Consider the following 25,336-nt stretch of genomic DNA (forward strand, 5'->3'; position numbering starts at 1 on the left):
CTCGTCTCCATCTGTCAACAACCATCTTCACCCCTCCCCGCGAAGACAAGTCCCCTCCACAGATGATACTGGTCACCCTCAGAACTGTGGCCTTGAGGGCTCCAGCTTCCTTTCTTTGCCTCGGGTCCCAGGACACCAGTCCAGGTTTAACTTTATGAGTTGGGAGGGCAGCTTGCCTAATCAGTCACTCTTCAGCTGGGGGCTGTTTCTACCTGCTCATCCTCTCTGATTCTCCCCCAAATGAGAGGAAGATTCAAGTGGATGTGGCACATCCCCTAATCTAGGCCTGCAGACCGGTGGCTGACGTGTGCAAAGGAAGACTCGGACCAAACAGGCCTTTTTCACCTGCGTAATGACAGGTTTGGGAGTAGCAAGGCAGCAGCGGTGGCGGCGCCGGCAATAGGAGGAGGAGCGCAGGCAGCGGCCGGGGCGGGGCCGGGAGGAAGTGGAGGGGGAGGAGGAGGAGCTGAAACGCGGAAAGCGGCAGGCGGCAGCTCGGCCGGAGTTGCAGCAGCTGCGGCGGTGGCGGCGCTGACACCGCAACCTCCCCAAGCCCTGAGTCCCGGCGGGGGCAGCAGCAGGGAGCGCCTGCCCGCCCTCCCGCCCGCCCAGTCACTGCACCTCGGCCCCGCCAAGCAGCAGTCGCTGCGTCCGGGGAACTGCCAGCTATGGCCGCGCCGCCCGATCCCAAAGAAGAGCTGCTGCCGCTGGCCAGTCCCGGGTCCCAGTGGTTCGGGGACCGGAGCGAGGGGGAGGAAGAAGCAGTGACGCCGAAAGGGGCCAAGCCCGAGCCGCAGGTGGGGGAGCCCGGCCTTCGGCTGGGCTCCGAGGCCCGAGAAGCTGCGCCGCGGGAACTGGGCTCGGGCCCCGCCCGGCCGCCGCCCGTTGCCATGGAAACTGCATCCACAGGTAAGGCGGGCGGATGCCGCTGTCCCGCAAATGGCGTCGGGGACTCGGGTCCCCCAGCCGGTCCCCTTCTCTGCAGCTCGCCTATGCACCTACCTCGCGCTCTCTATCTTGAGCACCAACCTTAACTCCCCTTCGCCACAGGCGACTGTAAATATTAGCGGACTGGTAGGGACAGAAAATTTATTTTTCCAAAGGCTCGGAAGAAAACAAAATATTATTGATCCTTTTATTTCATTATCATTTTTCCGGCTTTCAAAGTTGTTCTCAGAGGCAAACCGCAGCATCCTGGCTGCCGCCGCGCCTGTATACAAGTTTTTTCCTTCTTGGAAGGGGCTGGGGGCCGTAGGGCCCGTTTGGCCAGTTGGGATGATATTCTGAGGCGTGTTTGTGCGCCCGGCGCGCGCCAGCGACAGGGGACGCTGGAAACAAAGCGACGGGAGGGCCTGCTGCCCCTAGACTCTGCTCGATCCAGGGCAGAGATGTGACTTTAACTCTCCCTTCCCTCCAAGAATTTCCACACCCTACTCCTAGCCCCTTTCCCTTCACCTCCTCTATCTCCCCCTCCCCCCGCACACTAAACCGAAACGCCACGGTGTGTCTAATTCCAGAGGGACAGCGTTGCCAGAAGGTTGGGAGTTGTGGCGGCTCCCGCCCAGAACCCTTCTTTCCCAGCTGCCCGGATGCTCCCATCTCGAAGGGAGCAGTGAAACTTGCAACCCTTTAGAGCGGCCGCTGGCTGAGGTGTTAGAGGGCTTGAGTGGCGGTGAGTGTTCAGGCACAGTTTACCATCAGTCTGAACCTGCCTGGTCCTTTGGAAATTGTCCTGGATTCGCCCTCCTTTCGCCTGACTTCCCCTTCCGACCTGGAGCACGTTGGTGCTCAGCGGGGACCAGGGATCCTGAAGCATTCTGTCCGAAGGATGCCTGAGGCGAGCTTTGGGGAGGGGCTGCCGGCTTGGGTAGGTCTGTGTTTCCAGGGAGTGGGGTAGAGGGTGCTGTGTTGTGTTTTTCCCGGAGAAAGCTTTGCTGTGGTGGAATGAGAGTTGTGTAGTTTTGGAAATGTAGCTCTTGAAGGCCGGTTGCCGGGTGATTCTGCAGGAGGGGAAGCGGGACGGGACTGGCATGCTTGTTCATGGCAGCTGATTTAGGGGAACCCCTTTCTTAAGCTATTGCCTCTCTTAAGGGTCGTGTGGAGTGTCTTAGGTAGTCCTTAGGTAGTCTTAATTCTTCTCTAGTACAAACGATTTGAGCTGAGGAAAGGAGGTTTAGGGAACGTGTCAAATAAAACATTATGAAGGGAAGAAAAAAAGTAAAGAAAGAAAAAAGAGAGAAAGGAAAAGGAAAGAAAGACTCAAAAGCAGAAAACCCCATTTGTCATATATTAGTTATTATATGGAGGAGGGGAGGATTTAAGACTAAGAGAGATCTCAACTTCTTCATCTAAATGGAGAGAAAACAAAACTTTTTATAATTGCAAAAGAAGATGGCAGAAGCTAATAGACAAAGGAAGGTACACATTTCATTGGTTTACCATTACCATTCTTCGTTGAGAGTAGCTCATAGTACAGAACCTTTATCCACTGTCATCAAAGTAAATCATTTATAAACATTGCCCACCTCCCATTGGTGTCCCCAAGGTTAGATGAACTAGGGAGAGGAAGCTAAGCGCCCCCTGTTCAGTAACATACTATCCACTAAAATGGTTGCTATGCACAAAATGCCTAGAACAACTGTGACAAAGTAGGCATTTGCAATTTTTAACATTATTATAGAAATATTTTACTTTGTTGAATATATTAGGGGTTTCCTATCCTAGGCAACAAATACACTAATAAAATCGAACATGATGCTAACTTTGGATGGGAGGAGAATGAAGGGAGGCAGAAGGAGCACATAGTTTGCATATTTATATAGAAATTTTTAAGTTTATTATTGCTGCTTGAAGGAATTTCTCATATAGTTGTTGGTTATTTAATGTTTTAAGTTTGTATATTTCTTTTTTAGTAGACTGTATGGGCTGTTATAAGAGTCCCAGATGCCAGAAATGGTATCTAAATAAATAACTAGATCTTGAAAAATTCAAATAAAATCTGGGCCAGCTTCCTTATCTGTTGTTTTGGCAGTTCTGTTGCAATAAGCAGAGTCAGCAGGTGCATCCTCAACTTAACCAGGGACAAAATCCAGAGGAAGCCTATTAAGCACATGACTTTCCTTTTTTTTAAAAGAATGGTGCTCTTTGGGACTCAAATCAAACTAAGAAGTAACTTAGACTTTGAGTGTGATGCACTGTAAATAGCTTTTGTTTCTTTCTCAAATGGAATTCTAAAATTTAAGACAGATATTGCTGTTTTAAAAACTTTTTTTCTGAAAAACACCACTAATCATGGCTATCTGGAAAGAAATTCTGTTATTTATTTTTATACATTGATGGTAATTAAAGTTCCTAAAGAAATATTTCCAAAAATATTTCTCAGCGATGTCCTGGAATGAATATATGTTTAAACATCATTAAAGTTGCACTATAAAGCTCTGTCAGTACTGTATTCTTTACCAGTACTCCATCAGTACAGATATTCTCATTGCTTCTGTCCCTTTTGTGGGATGGAAATGTCCTTAACAAAAAGTAACACTTTTTTCTAAAGCTACAATTTTTCATGTCTAAAATTGATAATGGGCATGTGATATGATGTCTGTTGCCAAGGGAACATTTAATGCACTGTATGTAGGCTACAACATGTTAGATTGTTAATCATGAAACAGTGCTATCATCAAATAACTTTATACAAAGAACGTGAAGAGCAACATTTTTGTTTTTTCACGATCAGTTATTTTATTCCTGGAAACTATTCAAAAGGAGCATACAATAACACAAGGATAGAAGAATCATCCTTTGTTTAAAGGAAGAATTTAAAATAGAATATTTGAACAAAATGCAATGGTAAGAATTAACTCATTGGCCACTTTGGAAATTAACTCATTGCCTGATTCATGCATAGAAGGCAAAATGAATAAGAGAATGGAGAATGGTCTGGAGAAAGCAGCCCAGTGTGATGATTTGCTTTAGTGATATTGACTTACAGATAATTTGACTTGAATTTCTAGATGATTGCCAAGGGGGAGGGAAGTGAGAGAGGGAGAGAGAGGTATTTTTCCAATTTACTTGGACTACAGTGCACATAAATTTATATTTTTCAAATGCTGAATGTGATACTCTATTGGAAAAAACTATTCTTAATCTATCATTATTTAAATACCTTTCAGAAATGTTTATATGTCCTGCATTTATTCTGTATAATATAATAAATTGTACCATACACATTACCAATCATCTTTTAAAATCCATGTAGAGACTGGATTAGCTGTCTTTTCTTGTGGTTGTGCTTGATAGATGTGTACATTTTTTAAAATTTTTGAGTCATTCCCAGCAATCCTCTTCAGAAGGTGTAAATTTCAGTCTTCTGTTTTCTTTCATCTTTTAAGAAAGGTACAGTTCTATTGAAATGGGAAGGAACACTACACTAGCTTTTACAATATTTTACAGAACCTATAAGAAAAATAAGAGTTTCTAATGCAATTTATTTCTCTGGACATAGGCTCTGAATATAATCAATGACACTTCTGGCAGTAACTACAGTACTTATCCTTTCATATTGGGAACTCAAATTAGGTTAAATTAAAATTTAGAAACACTTACATACCCTAAAAATACATTGATAAATAAATTTTATCAGAGCTTTCAGCATAACTTCCTTTTCATGAACTCACTGTTCCAGGAAACCCATCCTACTCATTGTCCCTCAGATACACCATAGACCTACCTGCTCCCATCTCTTCTCTAGGCTGTTCATCTACTGACTCTGAGGGTTTGGAGAAGAGTTGTGGATTATTTTGTTCATTGTACTGTCTATCTTGCATAGCCTGGAAGATAGACAAAACTTCCAAAAAGTTTATGGAAAGTTTTTATTATCTGTAAAGTGAAAGACCATTGAGATTCAATTCAATTTAGTAAACATTTATTGAATGCCCCCTTTGTGTAAGGATCTGTGCTAAACACAGGTTTTGGTTTCCTAGAACATGTGCACCTTTCTGTTTCACATTAGTATTTAGTTAAACAGTTCTTTTATGTCATTTTTAATTTTCCTCATTCCCAAGTCGTTGCTGGAAGATTGTTTAGAAGGGTATTATAATAATCTAACCACATGGGCACACAGGCATGAATTAGTTTTCTGAGGTCGACATAGGATAAATAAATACTAGCATAGCTTGCTCAAAGGGCATAGCTGGGGGAAAACAAAATCTATCTATCTACCTAACTAGCTAATTCTATCTTCCTCATAGAAGTAACTGTGGCTGAATAGTACTCAGAGATCCTTGTATTAGTTAGTAGTGCTTTTATTTTAAAGTTAAAGGAAGTGATCTCAGTGGTGACTAAGGGAGATTTGAAAAAAGGCACTGTAAAATATAGACGGCAGTGAAAATAAAAGACATATTTCAAGAGACTAGTACATCCACACAGGAATGCTTTCCATGAAAGAATATGGTCAAAAGATGAAAGACAACCAGTTTTATTTGTTTAAATAATATTTGAGGGCAAAAAGAACAATGAGAAGAACATGAGCTAGAGAGGCTCACTGCTTGTGGAAGGTGCTCTAGTGAGAGTAATGAAAAAAAGGAGAGGGAAGAGTTTCTCAGTTCACATTTAACCCGTATTATTTAAAAGGGACAGTGATCATTTTGAAATGTATAGGGATATTGAACCACTATGTTGTGTAACAGGAACTAACACAGTATTGTAGGTCAGTTATACTTCCAAAACAAACAAACTCATAGAAAAAGAGATCAGATTTGTGGTTACCAGAGGTGGGGGAGTGGGTGGAGGGGGAATTGGATGAAGGCAGTCAAAAGGTACAAACTTCCAGGTAAGATAAATAAGTACTCAGGATGTAATGTACAACATAATTAATATAATTAACAGTGCTGTATGTTATATATGAAAGTTGTTAAGAGAGTTTGAGTTCTCATCACAAGGAAAACATTTTTTTCTATTTTTTTAGTCTTACATCTATATGAGATAATGGAACTTCACGAAAGTTGATCATTTAAAAATAAATAATTAAAATGGACAGTGATTCTTAAGCTGGGCAATCTAAAACATACAGAAAGAAAGACTGGAAGCCCAGGATAAGTGAACAGCAAGTAGAATACTGTATCACTGCTCTGATAAGACTGGCTCTTCGGAGCCAACTACTTTATATCTCATGGTACAGAATGAGTGTGGTGAGCAGTTTTGATGTCATTTCTAGTATCTCCTGAGAATAAGACTAATGTTAGAAAAGTTGAAATGGGGAATGATTTTCAGAAAAGGGAAAACAATGGATATTTAAAACTTACAAGCCAATATATTTGTTGCTGAGTGCTGGTAGAATCTAAGAATGCATTATTATGCTGAATATTTATAAACCCTTAGAAAATAATAAACATGTTGATCACCGGCAATTCCCATTGGTTCACTAAAAAAATAATGCCCATAAAACATAATTTTCTCTTTTTCATATTCTGAATCACCAACATATGCACAGCACTTACTATGCACAGGAACTCTAGAAAGTACTCAACTTAAATTAGAAAGCACGCTCTTTAATTTTGCAAATGGCACAAAGTTTCAAAAGATGATTGATATGGTAGAGGGTAGCACTCCTATTTAAAATTTTTGATTTTAATGTTAACTCAAAAGCAAATTCTTTTTATTAAAATAAGTTTTTACTCTAGTTTAAAAAACTCCTTGTTGGGGTAAGAAGCACATGCACGTGACATTAAAATTTAAAAGCTACAAAAGGGTATACAGAGAAAAGGAAGTTTTCACACTCAGTCTTTCAACCAGCCAGCTGTTATCCCTCTTCAGCAGCAACCATTGTTATCAAATTCAGCAATAGAGCATTATTTAATTAATTCATGATTATACTATTATTTATTGAACCCCTGCTCTATGCCAGGCATTGTTCTAAGCACTAAGGGTACGGTACAGAAAAGGACAGATAAAAGTTTATCTCCTATAAATTATATATCCTACTGTGTGTGTGTGTGTGTGTGTGTGTGTGTGTAGGCAGGGAAGGAGAGAAGACAGAGAGGAGACAAAGAACAAAAAATATACGTCAAGGTATGATAAGTCCTAAGGAGAAAGTTAAAATAGAGCAGTAGAGTGAGAGAGATAGTCAAAAATGTCCTCTTTGATAAGGTGGCATTAAAGCAAAGACTTGAAGAAAGTGACAGAATAAGTCATGCAGATGCAGAAGATCATTTTAGGCAGAAGGACTAGTCTGTGCAAAGGCCCTGGGTGAAAGTACTCCCTGGAATGGCAGGGAGGTCACTGAAGTGGGGTGAACAAGGTGAAAATGGTAGGAGATGGGCTCAGAGTGTAGGGTGAGGGGTGATGGGCAGATTAGGTCCTATAGGCCATTTTAAGAGTTTTGGATATTACTCTGAGTTTGCTGGGAGCCACTGGAGGGTTTACAGTAGGAGAGGAACATGTTTAGAGTTAAGTTTTAAATTAAGTTTAATGGATCACTCTGTACTGTATTGAGAATCTAAAATAGGGGAGGAGGGGAGGAATATGGAGCAAGAATGACCAACTAGGAAGCTATTGTAATAATGCAAATAAGAGATGCTAGTGGCTTGCACTGGGGTGATACATTGGAGGAGGTGAAAAGTGCTTGGATTCTAGATATATTCTAAGTGTAAAGCTAACAGTGTATCCCTAATGGGTTTTGTACGGGTGTGAGAGAAAAGAGTTAAGGATGACACCATTTTATGGCCTGAGCAAATGCAAGAATGGAGTTGCTATTAGCTGGGATTGGGAAGACTTTGGGAGGGGCAGGTTTTGGGGAAAAGCCAGGAGTTTGGTTTTGCAAATGCTAACTCTGAAATGCTCATTAGATAGCCAAGCAGTGATGTCAAGCGGGTAGTGTAGAGGTCAGGGGTGGGGAATGGTCTGGTCTGGGTATGTAAATTTTGGAGTTGTTGGCATAGAGTTGAGATCACCAAGAGGGAGTGAGTTTTGACAGTGAAGAGGTCAAGGAGTCCTGGGATGCCCAAATACTCAGAGTTTCAAGCAAAGGAAACTGAGTAAAAATGGCTTAATGGTGTAGAGGGAGAACTGAAAAAGTGGGATTCCAGAAGGCAGGGAAATGTATTTAAGAGGGATGGAATGAGTGACTCTGTCAGATGCTGCTTGTAGGTTGGGTAAGATGAGGACTGAGAATCAGCCATTGGATTTGACAATGAGGAAGCCATAAATTTGATGAAGCTGTTTTATTGTGAAGTGTTGGGGGAAAACTTTGGTTGGAATGAGTTTTAGGGAAAATGAGAAAGGAGAAAATGAGAGACAATATTATAGACATAACTCTTTTGAAGGAGGAAACTAGAAAAACAGGAACATAACTACCTGGAGGGTTGGGATCAAGAGAAGGGAAAGTTTTATTTAATTATTTTTTTACTATGGGGGATATTAAAGCGTATTTGTAAGATGATACAAATGATTTAATAGGGGTGGAAAGATGGATGGTACAGGAGAGGGAGGGGGCATTTCCTGTACTATGTCCCTGAGCAGGTGAGGGGAAATGGATCAGGACACAGTGGAGGGATGATGTTAGATAGACGTAAGGACAGTTCACGGATATAACTGGAGGATGGGGGCACAGGTGCAGGGGTGGGGCTGAGGATAGGTAGAAGTTCAATGAAATAGGAAGAAAGGTCAACAGGAGAGTGAAGGCAAGAGTGGAGTTGGAAGTTTGAGAGGAGGGGAGAAGGTATACAAGTTTTGTGTAGGAGATTGGGAGAGTGAAACGTCTAGGGGAAATGGTAGGAATTCTAAGCATCCCCAGTGCCCACCTGGAGTTGAAGGTCATGAACTTAAAGCGAGACCAGTTACCATACATGTTGTCTTTTTTTCCCATCAGTGTTGATTTCAAGTAGGTGGACAGTTGGATTGGTTTTTGTTTTTTTCTGGTAAGTATGACAAGATGAGATGGGCGGTGGAGTTAAGGATGTGTGCAAGGCAGTGAGAGTACTGGAGGGTTGTGGAATCTGGGGAGGAGGAAGGAGGACAGAGGGGGATGAAGCACAGTGAAAAGATGATGTGAACAGTGGGTTGTGCGTACCGGCAGGGTTGAAGAAGAGCAGGAGCCGGGGTGCTAGAGTAAGGGGGCTGAAAGGATAAGATTCAAGGTGGAGTGTTTGATATGGAGATTATGGAGGGGGTACAGTTATTGAGGGGATTGGGAGACAGATGTAGTGGAGGACGACAAGGTCATCAGAGGAGTGGCGTCCAGAAGAATGGTAAGGCTGGGAGTGAGATTATTACCTACATGATTTCTGAAATTGCCAAGATTGTAGCACTTGGAGAATACAGTGAACTGTATTTCCTAAAGATAAAGGACACAGTGGCCTGGGCTTCAAAGCTAGGGGATTTTAGAGGGGAGGGAAGAATAGTAGCCTGTAAAATTATGAATTTCTGACTGTAGGTTCTGTAAATTCTATTTAATATGTTCAGAATGTAGGAGACACAACTTAAAATAGTTCATTGTGGGGGATGGGAGCTTTGAGGGTTGTAATTAACTAAATATGAGCTAGTGGTATGGTGAAATTACTAAAATATCTTATGTAATTTTAGGTAGTATTAATAGAAAGTCTTGGGTACACATTATATGAGGTAATAGTTCCCCTAGATTCTGTTCTAGGCAGACAAAATTTGGAATCTTATACTAAATGATGGGTGTCATGGTTTAGAGACACTGTAGTACAGTGAAAGGTGACTAGATTGGTGTGGCTTCTAGAAAAACAAAATGCTGTTTGAGAAATGGTTGAAAAAATTCAGACTTTTTAGCCAGAATAAGAGAATGAAAGGAGATCTGAAAGCAAAATTCAAATACTAGAAGAAATCTTATTAACCAAATGAAGACTTGACCGAGGTGATTTCACAAGGCAAAATTGGGACTGGTGGGTAAATCAGAGAAACACATTTCAACTTAATGAAGGAGAAAGTTCTAATAATTAGAATTGCCCAGAAAAGAGATAGATTGCCTCTCAGTTACTGATACTTAAGCACAAGTGAGGTTGCTGTTTACTGGGGGAAACAGAAAGGAAAGTGTTAAGTTATACCAAGATCTTTATTCCTTCATAAGAGAAAACAATACACCTAACCTTACCTGTGGTTGTTAGAGAAGGCATATTTCTCAAGAGTGAACAGCTCACAAATGAAACCAGAAACAGTACTCATCACAAAAACCACAGTTAACTTCAAATTGGCTCTCTAAAAAATGCACTCTCCACAGAATTGTGGCCATCTTTAAATTCTTCTCTAGTTCTCCATTGTTGAGAAAAACTCTATAATGTAACATACTTGCCTCTTGAGAACTATACAGTTTTATACAATTTGGGGTTATTAACCTAAATGTGAAACATGCTATCTGCAAGCACCTCTTTTATTTATTCTTTTTTCCTGAACTATCTTCTTCATTTTTTTTACTACAGACTCTAATTCCATAAATATTTGATATATTCTAAAATGTTTGGGGAATTCATTAACTAATTCCGTATTGCTAAAAGCATCGTATGATACTGTCCTTAGTCCTCTGCCTCACTATCTGCATGTTTATGCCAGATCATTTATTGTAAAATCATGTTTGCTGAGTTGCCTAATGATTTACATTCTTAGCTGGAACTGTTCTGCATTCTGACTTCCATGTCCAATCCCCAAATGGATTTTTCAATTCATCTACTGCATGAGATTGTTATAAAACCAGTTATAGACCAAATTCTTGCTTCCTGAATGTGGGGAATTTGTTGACTATCTCTCATCCTTAAAAGTACCTAGAATTTTGTTTTATGCATAGCAAGTCTTCATTTTTTAAAAACAAGTCTTGGACAACAGAAAATTGTGTGTATTCAAGTTACTGCTGATCCAGTTGGTAAGCATAAGAATAAAAAGCAGTGTCACATCTCCCTTTGGCATGAATTTTTCAACAGGTCCCGAAATATCAGGCCTTTCAAAATGTGGTCTGTAGATGACCTGCTTCAAGATCCCGTGAGGCGATTCACGGACCTCAGCTCAGGGAAACAAGCCTGCCAAATGCATGTTAAGACTTTAAGAAGCACTGATTTATTGACTCTCGTCCTTATGCTCAGCTAGGAGCTGTGGGGGATGATGGAACATGAGCCAGGTCCTCTTTCTCCGTTCTTCCAAGCTTACTGTCTAGATGGGAGATGTGACTAACCCACACAAAACAAAGGTAGTTTGTCCAGCCTGGTGCTTGGATGGATGCTACAAGCTATAAGCACTGTACAAATTTCATAATGTTATGGGTTCCAGGGTACCTGGTGTCTTGAAAGAGGTGGAGTGTGACTTACACCTAAAGGATAGGTAGATTAGAAATAAGCAGAAGTGGCAGAAAGGCAGTTTTAGGTGAGGGGAGAGACATGGGTGATGAAATAGAGATGAGCAATGACCAGCGCGTTTTAACCTGCCCATTCGGGTTCAGGGAGACAGATTCTGGGGGGTTTGAAAGCTATTCATGGGACTGTAGACTCCTTTTATATGGATTCAGGGACCTTTGAAGGTTTATACGTGACGGAAGTAATACAGTCAGCCCTCTGTATCCTTGGGTTCCACATCCACCTTCACTGATATGAAGGGCCCACTGTACTATACCATTTTATATAAGGGAATTGAGCATCCATGGGTATTGGTATTTACACGGGGTCCTGGAACCAATTCCCAGTGAATACTGAGGAATGACTGTATACAGCTGTGTTAAGGAAGATTAGTCCAACAGTGGCATAGATGATGAACTCAACGGGGATGATCCTGAAACCTGCACTTTTGCTGAAAGAAGGCTGACTCAATAACATCAGTTTCAGAGGCTTGATTAAATAAACATGGGAATGAAGAGGAAGGTACCTGGGAAGAAAGAGGAGGAAAGATGAGCACTTCATGGGAACATTCAACAGGACTTTGTGACTGACAGGACACGGGGGATGAGGGGAAGAAGGAATCAACTCTAAGGTTCTGTTCCTATGGCTGGGAGAATGATGGTGCTATAGAGAGACGGGAGGGGGCACTGGTCAGACAGATGAGGATATTGCATTCATTTTTGTCATATGGGGCTCAAAATGAAGAAAAGCATTTGAGTGGAAATCTCCACTTGGCTCTGTATATTAAGGAACGGATTTTGGAGATGAAAACAGGATTGTAGATAAAGGTTTAGAAAATTAGAAAAGGGGACTTCCCTGGTGGTGCAGTGGTTAAGAATCCACCTGTCAATGTAGGGGACATAGGTTCGAGCCCTGGTCTGGGAAGATCACGCATGCCACGTGACTAGGTGCCACAGCTAATCCTGTGCACCACAACTACTGAGCCTGTGCTCTAGAGCCCGCAAACCACAACTAGTGAGCCTGCATGCCACAACTACTGAAGCCCGCGTGCCTAGAGCCTGTGCTCCGCAACAAGAGAAGCCACTGCAGTGAGAAGCCCGCGCACTGCAACGAAGAGTAGCCCCTGCTTGCTGCAACTAGAGAAAGCCCGTGCGCAGCAATGAAGACCCAATGCAGCCAAAAATAAATAAAAATTTTCTTAAAAATTAAAAGAAAATTAGAAGAAAAGCCATAGAATAAATTAGTTTTTTGGAAGAGATTATGTAGTATGGGAGGAACAAAGGGCCAAGAACAGAGCAAGTGCTCCTTGTGTCTTCCTAGCTGAGTGGCATTAGGCCAGTTATTGAACCTCCCTCAGCCTTAGATTCTGTGTATGTGGCACTGGCAGAGTGCCTGGCAATTAGGTGGTAACTCCCCTCATTATTATAGTGTCATGGAAATCAAGATGGCGTGGTATAGAATTAGTCTTGACCGAGAAGACAGATTTGTCTAGTCTTGGCTTTGGCACCTAATATCATGTCAATGTGGGCAAATTTGCTTTATGTCTCAGTTTCTTCATATGTAAAATGGGCATGATACCATTGTCCTGGCTACCTTACAGGGCTGTTTTGAGGATAAAATGAGATAACAAGAGGAGGTACATGCAAATTGCAAATTACTCGACATCTGTAAGGAACTACTGATAGGAAGCCTGGTAGCACTGTCAGGTGCAGAAGAGAGGTCTAAGAGAATAAAGACTGAGAAAAAACCATGTCTCCTCGGCCCTAGGTGTTTTAATAGAAAATGCTTGCTGTGCTTAGCTGAACCTCAGCCCAATGTTAGTGGGGAGAGCAGGAGAGCGAGGAAGAGTGGGGCTGGGGAGAAGTTGGTTCTGGCAATCCACATTGGGAGACATTTTGGCTATGAAGAGTGCATTTGGAGTGGCGCCCCACCCCATTCTTCATGTCCTAAAGAGTGAACTGTGGCTGGAGCAGGGCTGAGGCGTGCCCATAGGGGCCAGGTGAGGTCTATTCTTAATCTCTTGCTCAGTGGAAGGGCAATAAATGTAGAAAGCTGCCCCATGTGTGCATGGTAGTCTGGAAGAGGCTGTCTCCCAGAGAGGCTATCACAGTGAAAGCCAGCCCCTGCACCTTACCCCCACCTCTCCCCCAAAGCTTAAATTAATTGGCCCTGTGGGCTTATAGGTACTTACATGCTACTCTTACAGCTCTATAGATTTAAAAGTCTTCCATAAATAGATTAATACTTCTGGAAAGATGGAGTAGACAGCTTTTCCTTATCCCTCTTGCTAAGTACAGCTAAAAATTCTGGACATTATATACAAGATAAGCATAAAAGACTGTGCAGTGAAAGTAGCATACCTGTAAGGCATTAACGTAGATGAAAACCTATCTGAACTAGAGTGAGAGAGAAAAGCTGGGTGAGGGAGACAGTAGCTAAAACTTGGAATGACAGAACTTGAGAATCCAGAGATTTTTCTTGCAGTAGGATTCTCAGACTAACTCTATGAACAGAATAGGAGGGTCACAGTAAAACTGCAACACGTATAAAGAAAAAAATAGAGGCGCTTTATTTAACCATAGTTAAATAAAGTCAGTCAATGGGGCAAGCCAGCTTCCCTCCAGGTGAGGAACTCTTAGTCTTATTAACTCAGGTTGCCCAGAACCAGGAGCTGAGAGTTGTGCTTGGCTCCGGGACGGTTGACCACATGCAGGGCTGGGCCAAGTCCTGAGGGTACTGAGAGCACCGGAGCAGAGATGGTAGCAGAAACCTGGACTCTGGTTGAAAGAACTGAAGATTTACAGCCTGCACAAGAGAAGATAGGATGGGTTATGACAGCCACCTAAAAATACATAAAGAGCTGCCAAGTGGCATAGGGACTGGGTATGTTCTACGTGACTCTGGAGGACGGAACTGTAGTCGATCATGAGTTAAGCCGTGAAATATGAAAATAGCTTGGACTACCTCATATGGTGGTGAGTTTCTTGTTACTGCAGGTATGTAAGCATAGCTGGGTTGGTCGCTTATATGACAGAGGAGACATAATAAAGAGGATACATTAGGTTAGTAATTCTTTATCTTTTCAGGATCACAGATCCCCACTGGAGAATCTCTGCTCAGGAAAGTGTACTTAAGGAATCTCTGCTCAGGAAAGTGTACTTACAAACACCGTTTTGGACACAAATTCTGGCATTTTTTCGGAGGCCTTTTATGGATGGAGGAATTAAATAACTTTCTGACTCTTAGAGATCAATAATTTCAGATACTGTCATATAAATCACTTTATACAGCAGCAATAGTTTCATGGTTTAATAAAATCTCATTGAATCATCCATTTATTTATTCAACAAATATTTATTAAGCACGAACTACGTGTGTGTGCGTTTGCATACACACACACACACACACACACACACAAGGTATGTAGCTGAGTAGGTGATACTTAAATATGTAACCAGAATATAAAAATAAATGCAGTAAAATAACAACATAGACTATTATGAAGAGTCTAAATTAAGGAAAAGTCTGCATTCCATAAATTCTATTTTGTTAGTTTCAAGAATATGTGGTAACTGAATTTGTGGCTCTCAAAGGATTACTGAGCCATCCTCTTTCCAAACTGGCCCTGGTGAAGTGGGAGAAAGAGTGTGAACTTGGAGACGCCATGCTGGTTTCCCATCTCAGCTCTTCCAATGGCCAGTAGCTAGTCTCAGCCTCTGTGGGAAGGGCTAAATGGTGGGTCTATATGAATCTGTAGTGTCTCGATAACGATGTATCATTTGTCTATTCACTGTTCCTATGTACACTGTACACTTCTGTGTACAGTTTAGTCATTACTAAAGTTTTTAGAACCAGTGGTTACTTTAGGCAACATTCCTTTACTGATTATCAGGAGATGCTTGAGGTTGGAGTAGGGGAAGATATTAATTCTCCCTCTAATAATATCCCCATCAGCCATCTAAAGTCACAATAAATAAACAAACAAATAAATAGATATCCTTTGATGTGAACAATTAATGTTTTCTCAATTTTATGTAAAATATACATGCGATATTTTAAAAAATTTGTACTACTTTTATTATTTACATATGAGCACATCATCAAAGTAAAAAGGTGCTCCCTGTGCAAATCCAGCTTTAAAATACTAAGTCAACTGGCTTCTACTCCAACCAGACTGTAGCCCCTAAGCACCATCATATATAGAAATTTTGGAGTTACTACTACTGATCATACTATTAATTTATTTAGCAAACCTTTTATTATAGATAATACAAGGTAAATTAAATTGCAACCCAGCATGTTTGCATTACCAGAATTGAACTTGTGTGAGCTTATTTTTTAAATTGAATCCATGGCATTAGAGAACTGTTCCTATATTATTTTACCATAAGCATGAGAAAGAATAAACACCTAGAAATTGTATAACCTTTTAAAGGCCAAGCAGCTCCTGTTTATAATTTGTATGTTTGCATATCAGAAGTCTCAGAAGAATTGGTTTCATTTCTGTGAATAAAGTGGAGCAATTTAAAAATACATTTTTAAAGAGAAGTAATGTACTTTCTAGAGAAATGAGTCCCAGAAGTATCCTATCTTGAAGGTAAACATGTGTTAGGAGTAGGGACAATTTGCAGTGGCCTGTCAAGGCCGTCTGTGTTACTATTTTTTTTTTTTAAGTGTAGTAATCTTCTCTGTGCTCAGTAGTTATCTAACTATTATAATAACTCCCAGGAACATTGGTTCCTAAAAGGAATCTTTATCAATCTGTTAAAAGCAAAAAAAGGTCCGCCATTCTGCCAGATGGGGGACATCAAGGTCAACCTTTAACTGTATCAGTTAACGCATAATGACTATGTTTGCACTGTTGATGGCTCTTGTGAAGATGTCTTTTTGATATTGAATTGATGTTGACTTGCTCCACTGTATAATCACATTATTATGAATCTTGTAAAACATAATTTTCAGTTCATAAAAGGAAGGGTTGGTACATCAGTTGATCACAAGAACCTAGAACTTTTTTTTTCTGTGAAGGTCCCTGTCCTTTAAGGAAAAAAAAAAATCAGCAGATGACTGTGGATAAGTAAAATGGGACTTAATTTAGTTGATTTTCTTAGTGAAATGGAAATGGTCAACTTTACAGCCTTGTTTTAAAATTGTAAAAACAATAGTAAAAGAAATGTTTGCAAGAGAAAACATTTATTCATGATCTCACTTTCTTTCTCTTTTTTTAAAATCTCACCCTGTCTTCACAACTCTTAATGCCAACTTCATATGGTGATTTGAGGAGTCAGTGAGCTAATATTTGTAGTTCTTGACACACAGTAATGACTGTATAAATGTTTGCTATTCTTATTGTTGTTATTAATTCCCTATCAACTTTATTTATTTGCATAATAATCACCAACCTCCCTTAAGAACTTTAGAATGGATGAAACACTGATGTCCTTTATGGAGTGATCCTCATTTTACAAATGTGAGCCCCATCTCTGGCTCCCGAGTCTCATGCTCTCTCTGTTGTACCACAGTGCCTTGCTGCCTTTGAAATATAGTATAAGGAAAAATAACACTGTCGTACAAGACAACAAAGCCAGGACCTGGAATTCAGCTTTATCTTTCAGAGAGAGAAGACAATAATGGGAGTCTTAGCTGGAGAGACTGGAGAAGAGACAGGAGGAGAGATGAAGGTGGAGAAGAGAGGGGGCAATGGGGCTGGAGAGGGGTGGTGATGGAGGGAGGAAGCTTGACCCCTGGAATGGACACAAGTAAACAAAGGGGAGGGGAGTTAAGACAGGGAAAGGGAGAGAGTTAGGGAACAGAGAAATACACAGAGGGAGGGAGGCCCTTCAAGGAAGCCAAAAATATATCTGTATTTCTATCTTTATATAAAGGAGTAGATTTGTGAAAAAAAGGAAAAGAGGAGTAGGTAAGAAAGCTTTCCTAAATTCTAGAATCTGGAGTGAGACCGGGTTCTTGGCTTTACTTCCCTTTGAAATGGTAATTTGCATTCTTACAGTTGCTTAGATCCTTAAACCTCCAGTGACTTTTCTAAATGGGGTGACCCCAGCAGGCCCCTGTGGCTCAAGGGTAGGAGTTGTTCTCAAGGTGTTCCGTACAGGGCTGCCCAGAGCTATCTCACCCCCAGGCTGGATGAAATCAGGCCGTGGGCTGAGTCAGGCCTGTGGGCCAAATGTTCCTTCCTCTGTCTGGGGATTTTCCAAAGGACTCACATTAACTTTGTCTAAACGGAGAAGAATTTAGCTCAGCGTTTTCCCTTAGATGTAAGAGATTTTTTGTAAACTCTTCCCCTATGTACAATGAGCACTGAGGTTTGCAAATGCAGTGGTCTGGGTATCGATATCAAGAAGTTAATTGGTTTTTCTTTTACCATGCTCAAGTATAAAAATGTACTCATACCTTGACTGGGGAACAAGGCTAGTTAAGGAAAAGAGAGAAAACAGATAAAAGTGAAGGAAGTTAACATTTATTTAGCACCTAGTGCTAGGCAGACAGGCACTGTGACAAACACTTTATATACTTTCTTAGATTAGTTTAGGATCCAGTGGCCTATTAATAGGTAGCAGAGGACTGTATTGTCATTTAGCTAATCTGAGCAGTGATGACAGATAATTTGCATAATTCTCTTTATTTGCTTCCAGCCAAGACCACAAACTAGACACAGGTAAGTCTTCTAGTGAGATCCCAGGATGTGGGACCAGATGTTGGGGTTCATGTCCTAGTTGGTAACACGTGTGCATTTTCAGGAATGTTTATTTAAACCACAGTCTTCCTGGGGCCTGTTGAAATAGTAAGCTAAGCATTTGGGGTCCTTCCTATCCTTGCGTCAATGATGATTTGCATACATGTACTTGTTTGTGTTCTATCAAGTGCATGCATGTTTCTTCTTGTATAGTCTGCAAGTCCCTTGAGGCAGGCTTTATGTCTCCAATAGTCTCCATAATCCCTAGCAGAGGGTCAAGTATATCAGTGTCAGAATTTCATTGTTTGATGATTTATTTTATTTTTTCCCTTGATTACATAAAATTCTCTTAGTACTATATTGGGATCATAGCACATTTTCATAAGCTTTCAAAGTTCACAGAATCAATGACTACTCATAGACATTAAAAGTAGGATTTGTATCTTTTGTGTATGACTCATGTGACCAGTATTCAATCAATTACAGTGTAAATTCTTTCTCCTGTTTCTGTGTTATAAGAATAATCAGCAAAAAATTTTCATATGTCATACCACTTTGAATTTCTTTTAAAAACTCGAGAGTGCTAACTTAAAAAATAAAAACAATTATTGGCAGTTATGATTAAAACTATCTGATGATAAATGAATTCTGTTGACATTTTAAAAAATTAATTGGATGGATGTCTTTGATAAGGTTTTCAATTATCCTGAGAATTTACATGATAAAATGCAGTCGTTTGCCTTGAGATTAGTTTGACACAATTGCCATTAACAGCTCCTCCTCTTTTTTTTTTGCGATATGCAGGCCTCTCACTGTTGTGGCCTCTTCCGTTGCGGAGCACAAGCTCCGGACGCGCAGGCTCAGCGGCCATGGCTCACGGGCCCAGCCGCTCCGCGGCATGTGGGGCATGAACCCGTGTCCCCTGTATCGGCAGGCGGACTCTCAACCACTGCGCCACCAGAGAAGCCCAACAGCTCCTCCTTCTTAGCACCTGGCAGCTCACCTGGCAGCTCTGCCCCCAAGAAGGGGATGCTGCACTGAGATGTAGACCATTACAAGTTAAATCTTCGTTTTCTTTTAGTAATAGGAATAATAATGGTGCATTCATTTTTCATTAGTTTGTGGAGAGCAAGGCATTACAGTCTTTCCAATTCAATTCTAGCCTCTTAAAGTGTGAGCAGTTACTTGAGGTGAAAGAGGCTCCAATGAAGTGGAACTTAAAAGCAGGTTTGGGCCTGGTGAAAATTTTATTTCAGGAGTTCCCGGGGTAGATGGCCTGGCTAAAAGTCTTCATATGGGATTTGTAAGTGAATTCAGGCATTGAGCCCACTTCTGACTGCTGGGCTGGGTAATCTGTGCCAGCTTCTTTCATCTCTACTTGACCCTGCCTATATGTATGTTGCTGTCTCTTCATATGGCAGGAAAAGTCTATGGTTCGAGAGTTAGAGCTGCTCAAAAGGGAATATAGCATGAAGTAGCATGTTCCCCATCCCTGGAAGGGTTCAAGTACAAGACTGCATGATCACTTATCGGGGATGTTTAAAATAGGGTTATTTTCAATTAAGTGAGAAGTTGAACTACACTACTTCAAATATTTTTTATATTCCTTTTGTCTCAGGATTCTACGATTTTACAATAAAATCAGGGAATTGTTATATACTATTGTTATATACTAAGTATATAATTGTTATATACTAAGTCCTGTGAATGACTTTGTAAGACACCTATATTTTGCATGTTGGGGATTTAGACCTTTAGCTAAAACCTTTAGCTAAAACTTTAGACCTTTAGCTAAAACTTTAGCTAAAAACTTGTATGAACCCATATGAGCAAACCAAAACACCAACAATCTAAATTTGCAAGTAATTTTAACAAAAAATACTTTCAGCTTATTATTTTTATGGCATGCTCAGGTAAAATGTTATTGATTAATAAAATGGAAACATTGATTAATCATTACATTCTGTAAAATACTATTGGTAGACAAAAATATTTATAATGTAGTGTTCACCGGGGACAACAGCAAAGAGATGGGAACTAATTATTCATTATTATACACTTACATGCCAGGTATTATGCTAAGTGCTGTGGATAGAGCGTTAAAAAACCTCTTTCCTCAAGAACTTATAGTCTAATGAAACAGTTAAATAGAGCATCAATTATATTTTATTGTGAAATATGATAGAATGATGTACATGATGCTATGTCAAGCATCTTAATAGAAGGGAAGGTTAGAAGAAGAGTTTTACTGGAAGTGGTTCTGGAACTGAGATTAAAAGGATGAGAAATTAGCAAGATAAGGCCCAGACAAGACTGTTCAGAGAGAACAGCCCTGCTTAAAGTCACGTTTCTCCCTTCTTTTTCAAAGAGGAATCCTTTGTTCTGAGAGTGCATATGGCTTTCAGAATTGGACAGACTGTGCATCTCAAACAGGTATGCAGACACTTGGCTAAGGATCAAGGGCACTCAGAGCCAGACTAGACAAAGTCAGTTTTTTCCAGTAGCAAGCCTTTTAAAACACTATTTTTTATTACAAAATAGATGGATGCATTGAAGAGTAAATTCACATGCAGTTTGCAAAACTGAGACTTTAAATAAACTTCCTGCATCATATACTAGACTTCACCCACAGGCCCTTGGGATACACACTTGATTTTCTTTTTCTGTTGTGCTTACTTAGTTGGAAATATTTGAGAACTACTAGGCAGAAAGGTGTCTGGGTAGGTGCTCTGGGGTGAGTACTGAGAACCTCAGGATCAAGGTAGCAGATGAATGTTATACGAGTGGGTGTGCATGCGTGTGTGTTGTACATGTGTATGTGCATGCACTGACTCATCGATATGGGTGCTGAGATGAGAAGAATGCTGTGAAAAAGACTGCTGGGTTTGGTGAGTGCTGTCTGCTATGGGTGAAAAATGGGAAGGAATAGAAGCAAAGCTGGGCCAGGATTTATGCTTTAGATCATTCTATTTCTCCTTCCTCACAAAAGCACTAGTGAACCAGGAAGGTTAGGGGAGACATCATCGTTCTGGTCCTGGTTCTTTCCTTCCATCATCCTTGTTATGCAGTATCGCTGACCTTCTGTTATGTCCCAATCTGGTTCACGGCCCATAGTGACCCACCCCTGATTGGTTACTTACTGAAATCAGGGCTGTTACTACAGAGAGTTCTTGGGGGTTTTTTTTGCATTGTTCCAAGTTCAGATTTTTAAATATATAGCCTTCGTCTATGGTACGTTTATAGTTCCAACTGCTGTTCCTAATCTACTATAGTGGAGTTATATATGATGCTGGAATTTAGGAGATTTGTTTCTCCTCCCCCATGTCCTCTTTAGACTTGTCCATGGCAGCTGCCTGAACTAGCTTCTTTTTCTGGGTCTTGAAGGATGTCATGTGCTGGAAAATTGTGCAGGGAAGACTTCCTAGGGAGAGGTTCCGGGGAGTACAAATGAATAGAGTTGTAAAGCTGGCATGATGGGATAATGACAAGTGGTTCCAGGTGTGCCTAGACCCTCCTGGGGAAGGGAACGGAGAATGGAATGGTGGATAGGACTAGTCTGTGAGAAGCTTAAAGCTGTTGGATGGCATAGTAAGAACTGTAGATTTTATTCTGTTTTGACAATAGAGAGTCATTTGATGTTTTATCAGTGAGATAGGAGCTCTCTCATATTGGTGTTGAGAAAGCGCTTTGGCGACGTGGAAGGTTGGAGTAGGAGCAGGCAAGGGGTGGGAGGTGAGTTGAGAGGCTTCCACAGCAGTCCCGTGAGACATGGTAGGGCAGAAGCTGTGGCAGTGGAGAGCAAGAGGCGTTGGGATGGAGAGATTTTGTGTGAAGTACAGATAGAACTTGGAGAGTTATTTCCGTTTCTGGCTTGGACGTGTGGGTGCACGGTGATGCTCTTAAGTGAAATATGGATACAGGAAGAGAGAAGAGAGAATCAATGTAAAACGCTTTCAAAGATAATAGCACTCCATTGCAAATGTAATGTATTAATATTGAAATAATATATCACTGAACTTATGTTTAAGGTAATGGTCATCCACAGGATTGATTATACAGATGTAGAGAAACCATTAAGAGTCACAAAGCAAGTGCTTTTATAAACACTATAAAAATGCAAACTGAACGCTTTGAATTTTTAATTTCTAATTGATGCAGGGAATCTACAATGTCAAGTTCGTGTATAAGGTGATTACATTTGTTTATAGATTTTACTTTATTAGTGCTTTTTGATGTGGAGAAACATTGACTAGTTCTACTGATTGAATATAACTGGATTCGCAATTGCTTTCTTATAATCTCATTATCTAGCATCCATAAAAAGTAACTGAAGTTGTTGAGTCTTAATTAGGCAACAAATTAAAGTTTGACAAGTTCTGATAAGTTGCAAAAGAAAGATCCTTGATTATATCTTAACCCATTTGATAATTTATTAAATAAAACGTCAGGAGAATTCATTATTTCATTATTTAATTTCCTCCTGTGATTATCTTTTTTAAAAATTATTTCTGGGCTTCCCTGGTGGCGCAGTGGTTGAGAATCTGCTTGCCAATGCAGGGGTTCGAGCCCTGGTCTGGGAAGATCCCACATGCCGCGGAGCAACTAGGCCCGTGAGCCACAACTACTAAGCCTGCGCGTCTGGAGCCTGTGCTCTGCAACAAGAGAGGCCGCGATAGTGAGAGGCCCGCGCACTGCGATGAAGAGTGGCCCCCACTTGCCGCAACTATAGAAAGCCCTTGCACAGAAACGAAGACCCAACACAGCCAAAAATAAATAAAAATATTTCTAATTGTGATAAAATGCACATAATGTTTACCATCTTGACCATTTTAAAGTGCAGTTCTGTGGTGTTAAGTACATTCACATTACTGTGTAACTAGTACTCCATCTCTCTCCAGAACTCCCTCTACCCATAAAACACAAACTCCCTATTCCCTCCTCCTCCAGTCCCTGGCAACCACCATTCTACTTTCTGTCTCTATAAATTTGACTATTCTGGAGCGCTTATTACTTTTTGAGCAAAAGAAAGTAATATAGTTTTTCTATAACCTGTTATTGGTTCTCTGGGATGGCTCACATGTAACTGACTCATGATCAGAATAACCTTCAAAAGGTTTTAAAGCGTCACAGTGCTTTGGGCTTGGTAAGAAAGTAGCACATTGGTGATCTTTGGACAAGTCCTTCAGATGCTGCCCAGTCCCAGTCAGAATCAGCAGTCTCCTGACAGGCAGTCATCTGAGAGCATAGTATCTGGAGTAGCTTTGCCTGGTTTGAATCCTGGCCTACCATTTTCTAATCATGCGATGTTGGGCAAATTGATTGAACTCTGAGAGTCTCAGTTTCCTCTTCTGGAAATCAGTAGAACATGCCTTACAGTATTGTTGGGAGGCTTCAATGAGTTGTTATATATAAAAGCATTTAGAACAGAGCCTGGCGCATCATAAGCATTTAATCAATATTAACTACTATCATTTCTCAGGTGAGCTCTTAATCTAAGTACCTTGTATTGTCGGTCTGAGCTGACCAGGGACATGATTGAACCATGATCATGGAATATTTTAAGACCTTGCCACAGTGTTTTTAAAATCAGCCAGAACTGGGATGTCAAATATAGTCATGGTTGGTAAAATTTCTGGGGTTCTACTTTGGTCCCAGTGTGTTTCTCCAGTTTTGATAATGGAAATATGAAGTGTGAACATTCTTGTGGCCTTAATATGGTGACTCACAACACTGAATATACGGTGCACTATTCAAAAAATTGTAAATCAAAGCATCACATACTAGAAGGATTGCTCAGGATCCTCCATATCATAACAGAAACTGGTCAGGAGATAGATTGTGGCCCCGTGTAAGGATTTTTCCCCTTTACGTTAGCTGAAACTTCCTTCCTCTTCCCCCAGGGTTTAAGTGGAAGAAATTGATTGCTCTAGTTGAAAAATCAAGAGTTCCTCCTACCCGCACTGCACCCTGTTACAATTTCTTTCCCATTCCACATTCACAGACTAAAATAGGGTTGTTCTTTCTCCAAGAACAAAGGTTTTGACCTCTACTTACTGCCAGTATTGTCTGACTGACATGGTGAGACAAGCAAGGGTTGTATCAGCAACTCTGTATTCAGAAACCTGGGGATAACAACTCACTTGTGAATACCTGGTTCATTTTTCATGTTTGGAAACTTTATGTTCCCTGAAGTCTCACTGTTATATCTCCACGGCCTAGAACAACGCTTGGCATATAAGAGTGTTCAAAACATGTATATTGAATGAAAGAATGATTGAATGAATGAATGGCTAGATTTCTTTGGTGAAGAAGTCCTGGGGAGATTACAGGGAGACATCAAGCAGAAAAGTCTTACAGGGAGACTGTAAGGGAGATTACAGGGAGACATCAAGCAGAAAAGTCTAAGCCCTAAAATTTCCAGGGACTCCATTTAGTTCTTCCCTGTTCAGAAAGTATCATGTGCTTCTTCACTTCACCTTGCCCATTTTACTTTTGTATTTTTCCATTTTAAAACATGTTTTCCACATAATCATCACAAACTCTTCATTTTCTTCTCATATGAATAGAAAGACCACTACTACAATCTCGTTTTTATTCCCTTTCCATCCCTGAAGTTGTGTTTATTAGATCTGGGTAATTGTGTCTGCGAGAACACCCACAAGCTTTTCTTGTTCTTTTGCCCAGACAGGACTCACTCCTCCCTTGCTGAACCAGCCTGTATTCTTGCAGAGGCAGGGAGTAACGGTGTCCCAGGAGGATGCTGAGATTCTCAAAGCAGTTTTTTTCATGGAACAAATTAAGGACAAACACAAATCATTTTGGGATTTCGACCTAAATCTTAACCCATTTATTTTCTTAAAATAAATTTTTTTTCCTAGTGTCTTTACAATGTTTGTAAAAAAAGCACTATTCTCTAATTGTTGTTTTCCAGATTGAAGACTTTGAGAATAAATGACACTAGTGGCAAAACTCCAATAGCTATGTAATTTATAAACATTTTATAAAGTTTATCTGACCATTTATAGGACATAGATTCTACAAGTTTTGTATTTCTTCCGATGTCTTACTTTAGTGAATTTGCGCTGGCTGTGTAATTTATAAACATTTTATGAAGTTTACCATTTATAGGACATAGGTTCTACAAGTTTTGTATTTCTTCCGATGTCTTACTTTAGTGCAGTTGCACTGGCTATGTAATTTATAAACATTTTATGAAGTTTATCTGACCATTTATAGGATATTCGTTCTACAAGTTTTGTATTTCTTCCGATGTCTTTCTTTAGTGAAGCTGTGCTGGCTATGTAAT

General features: G+C 40.5%; 1 protein-coding gene across 2 annotated transcripts in view; it reads left to right on the forward strand.

The window, feature by feature from the left end:
* Positions 1-668: 668 nt before the first annotated feature.
* The window catches only part of RTN1 (reticulon 1), a gene marked incomplete at both ends in the record, with an annotated part of 241,594 nt that continues 216,926 nt past the window's right edge, over positions 669-25,336 (forward strand). For both annotated transcript variants that reach the window (XM_082845526.1, XM_082845527.1), the window contains one exon: positions 669-909. In XM_082845526.1, coding sequence (XP_082701652.1) covers positions 669-909 — 241 coding nt within the window. The remainder of the gene's footprint in view (positions 910-25,336) is intronic.

Source organism: Leucopleurus acutus (genome assembly GCF_964270905.1).
Source record: "Leucopleurus acutus genome assembly, chromosome: 1".
Classification (NCBI taxonomy): Eukaryota; Metazoa; Chordata; class Mammalia; order Artiodactyla; family Delphinidae; genus Leucopleurus; species Leucopleurus acutus.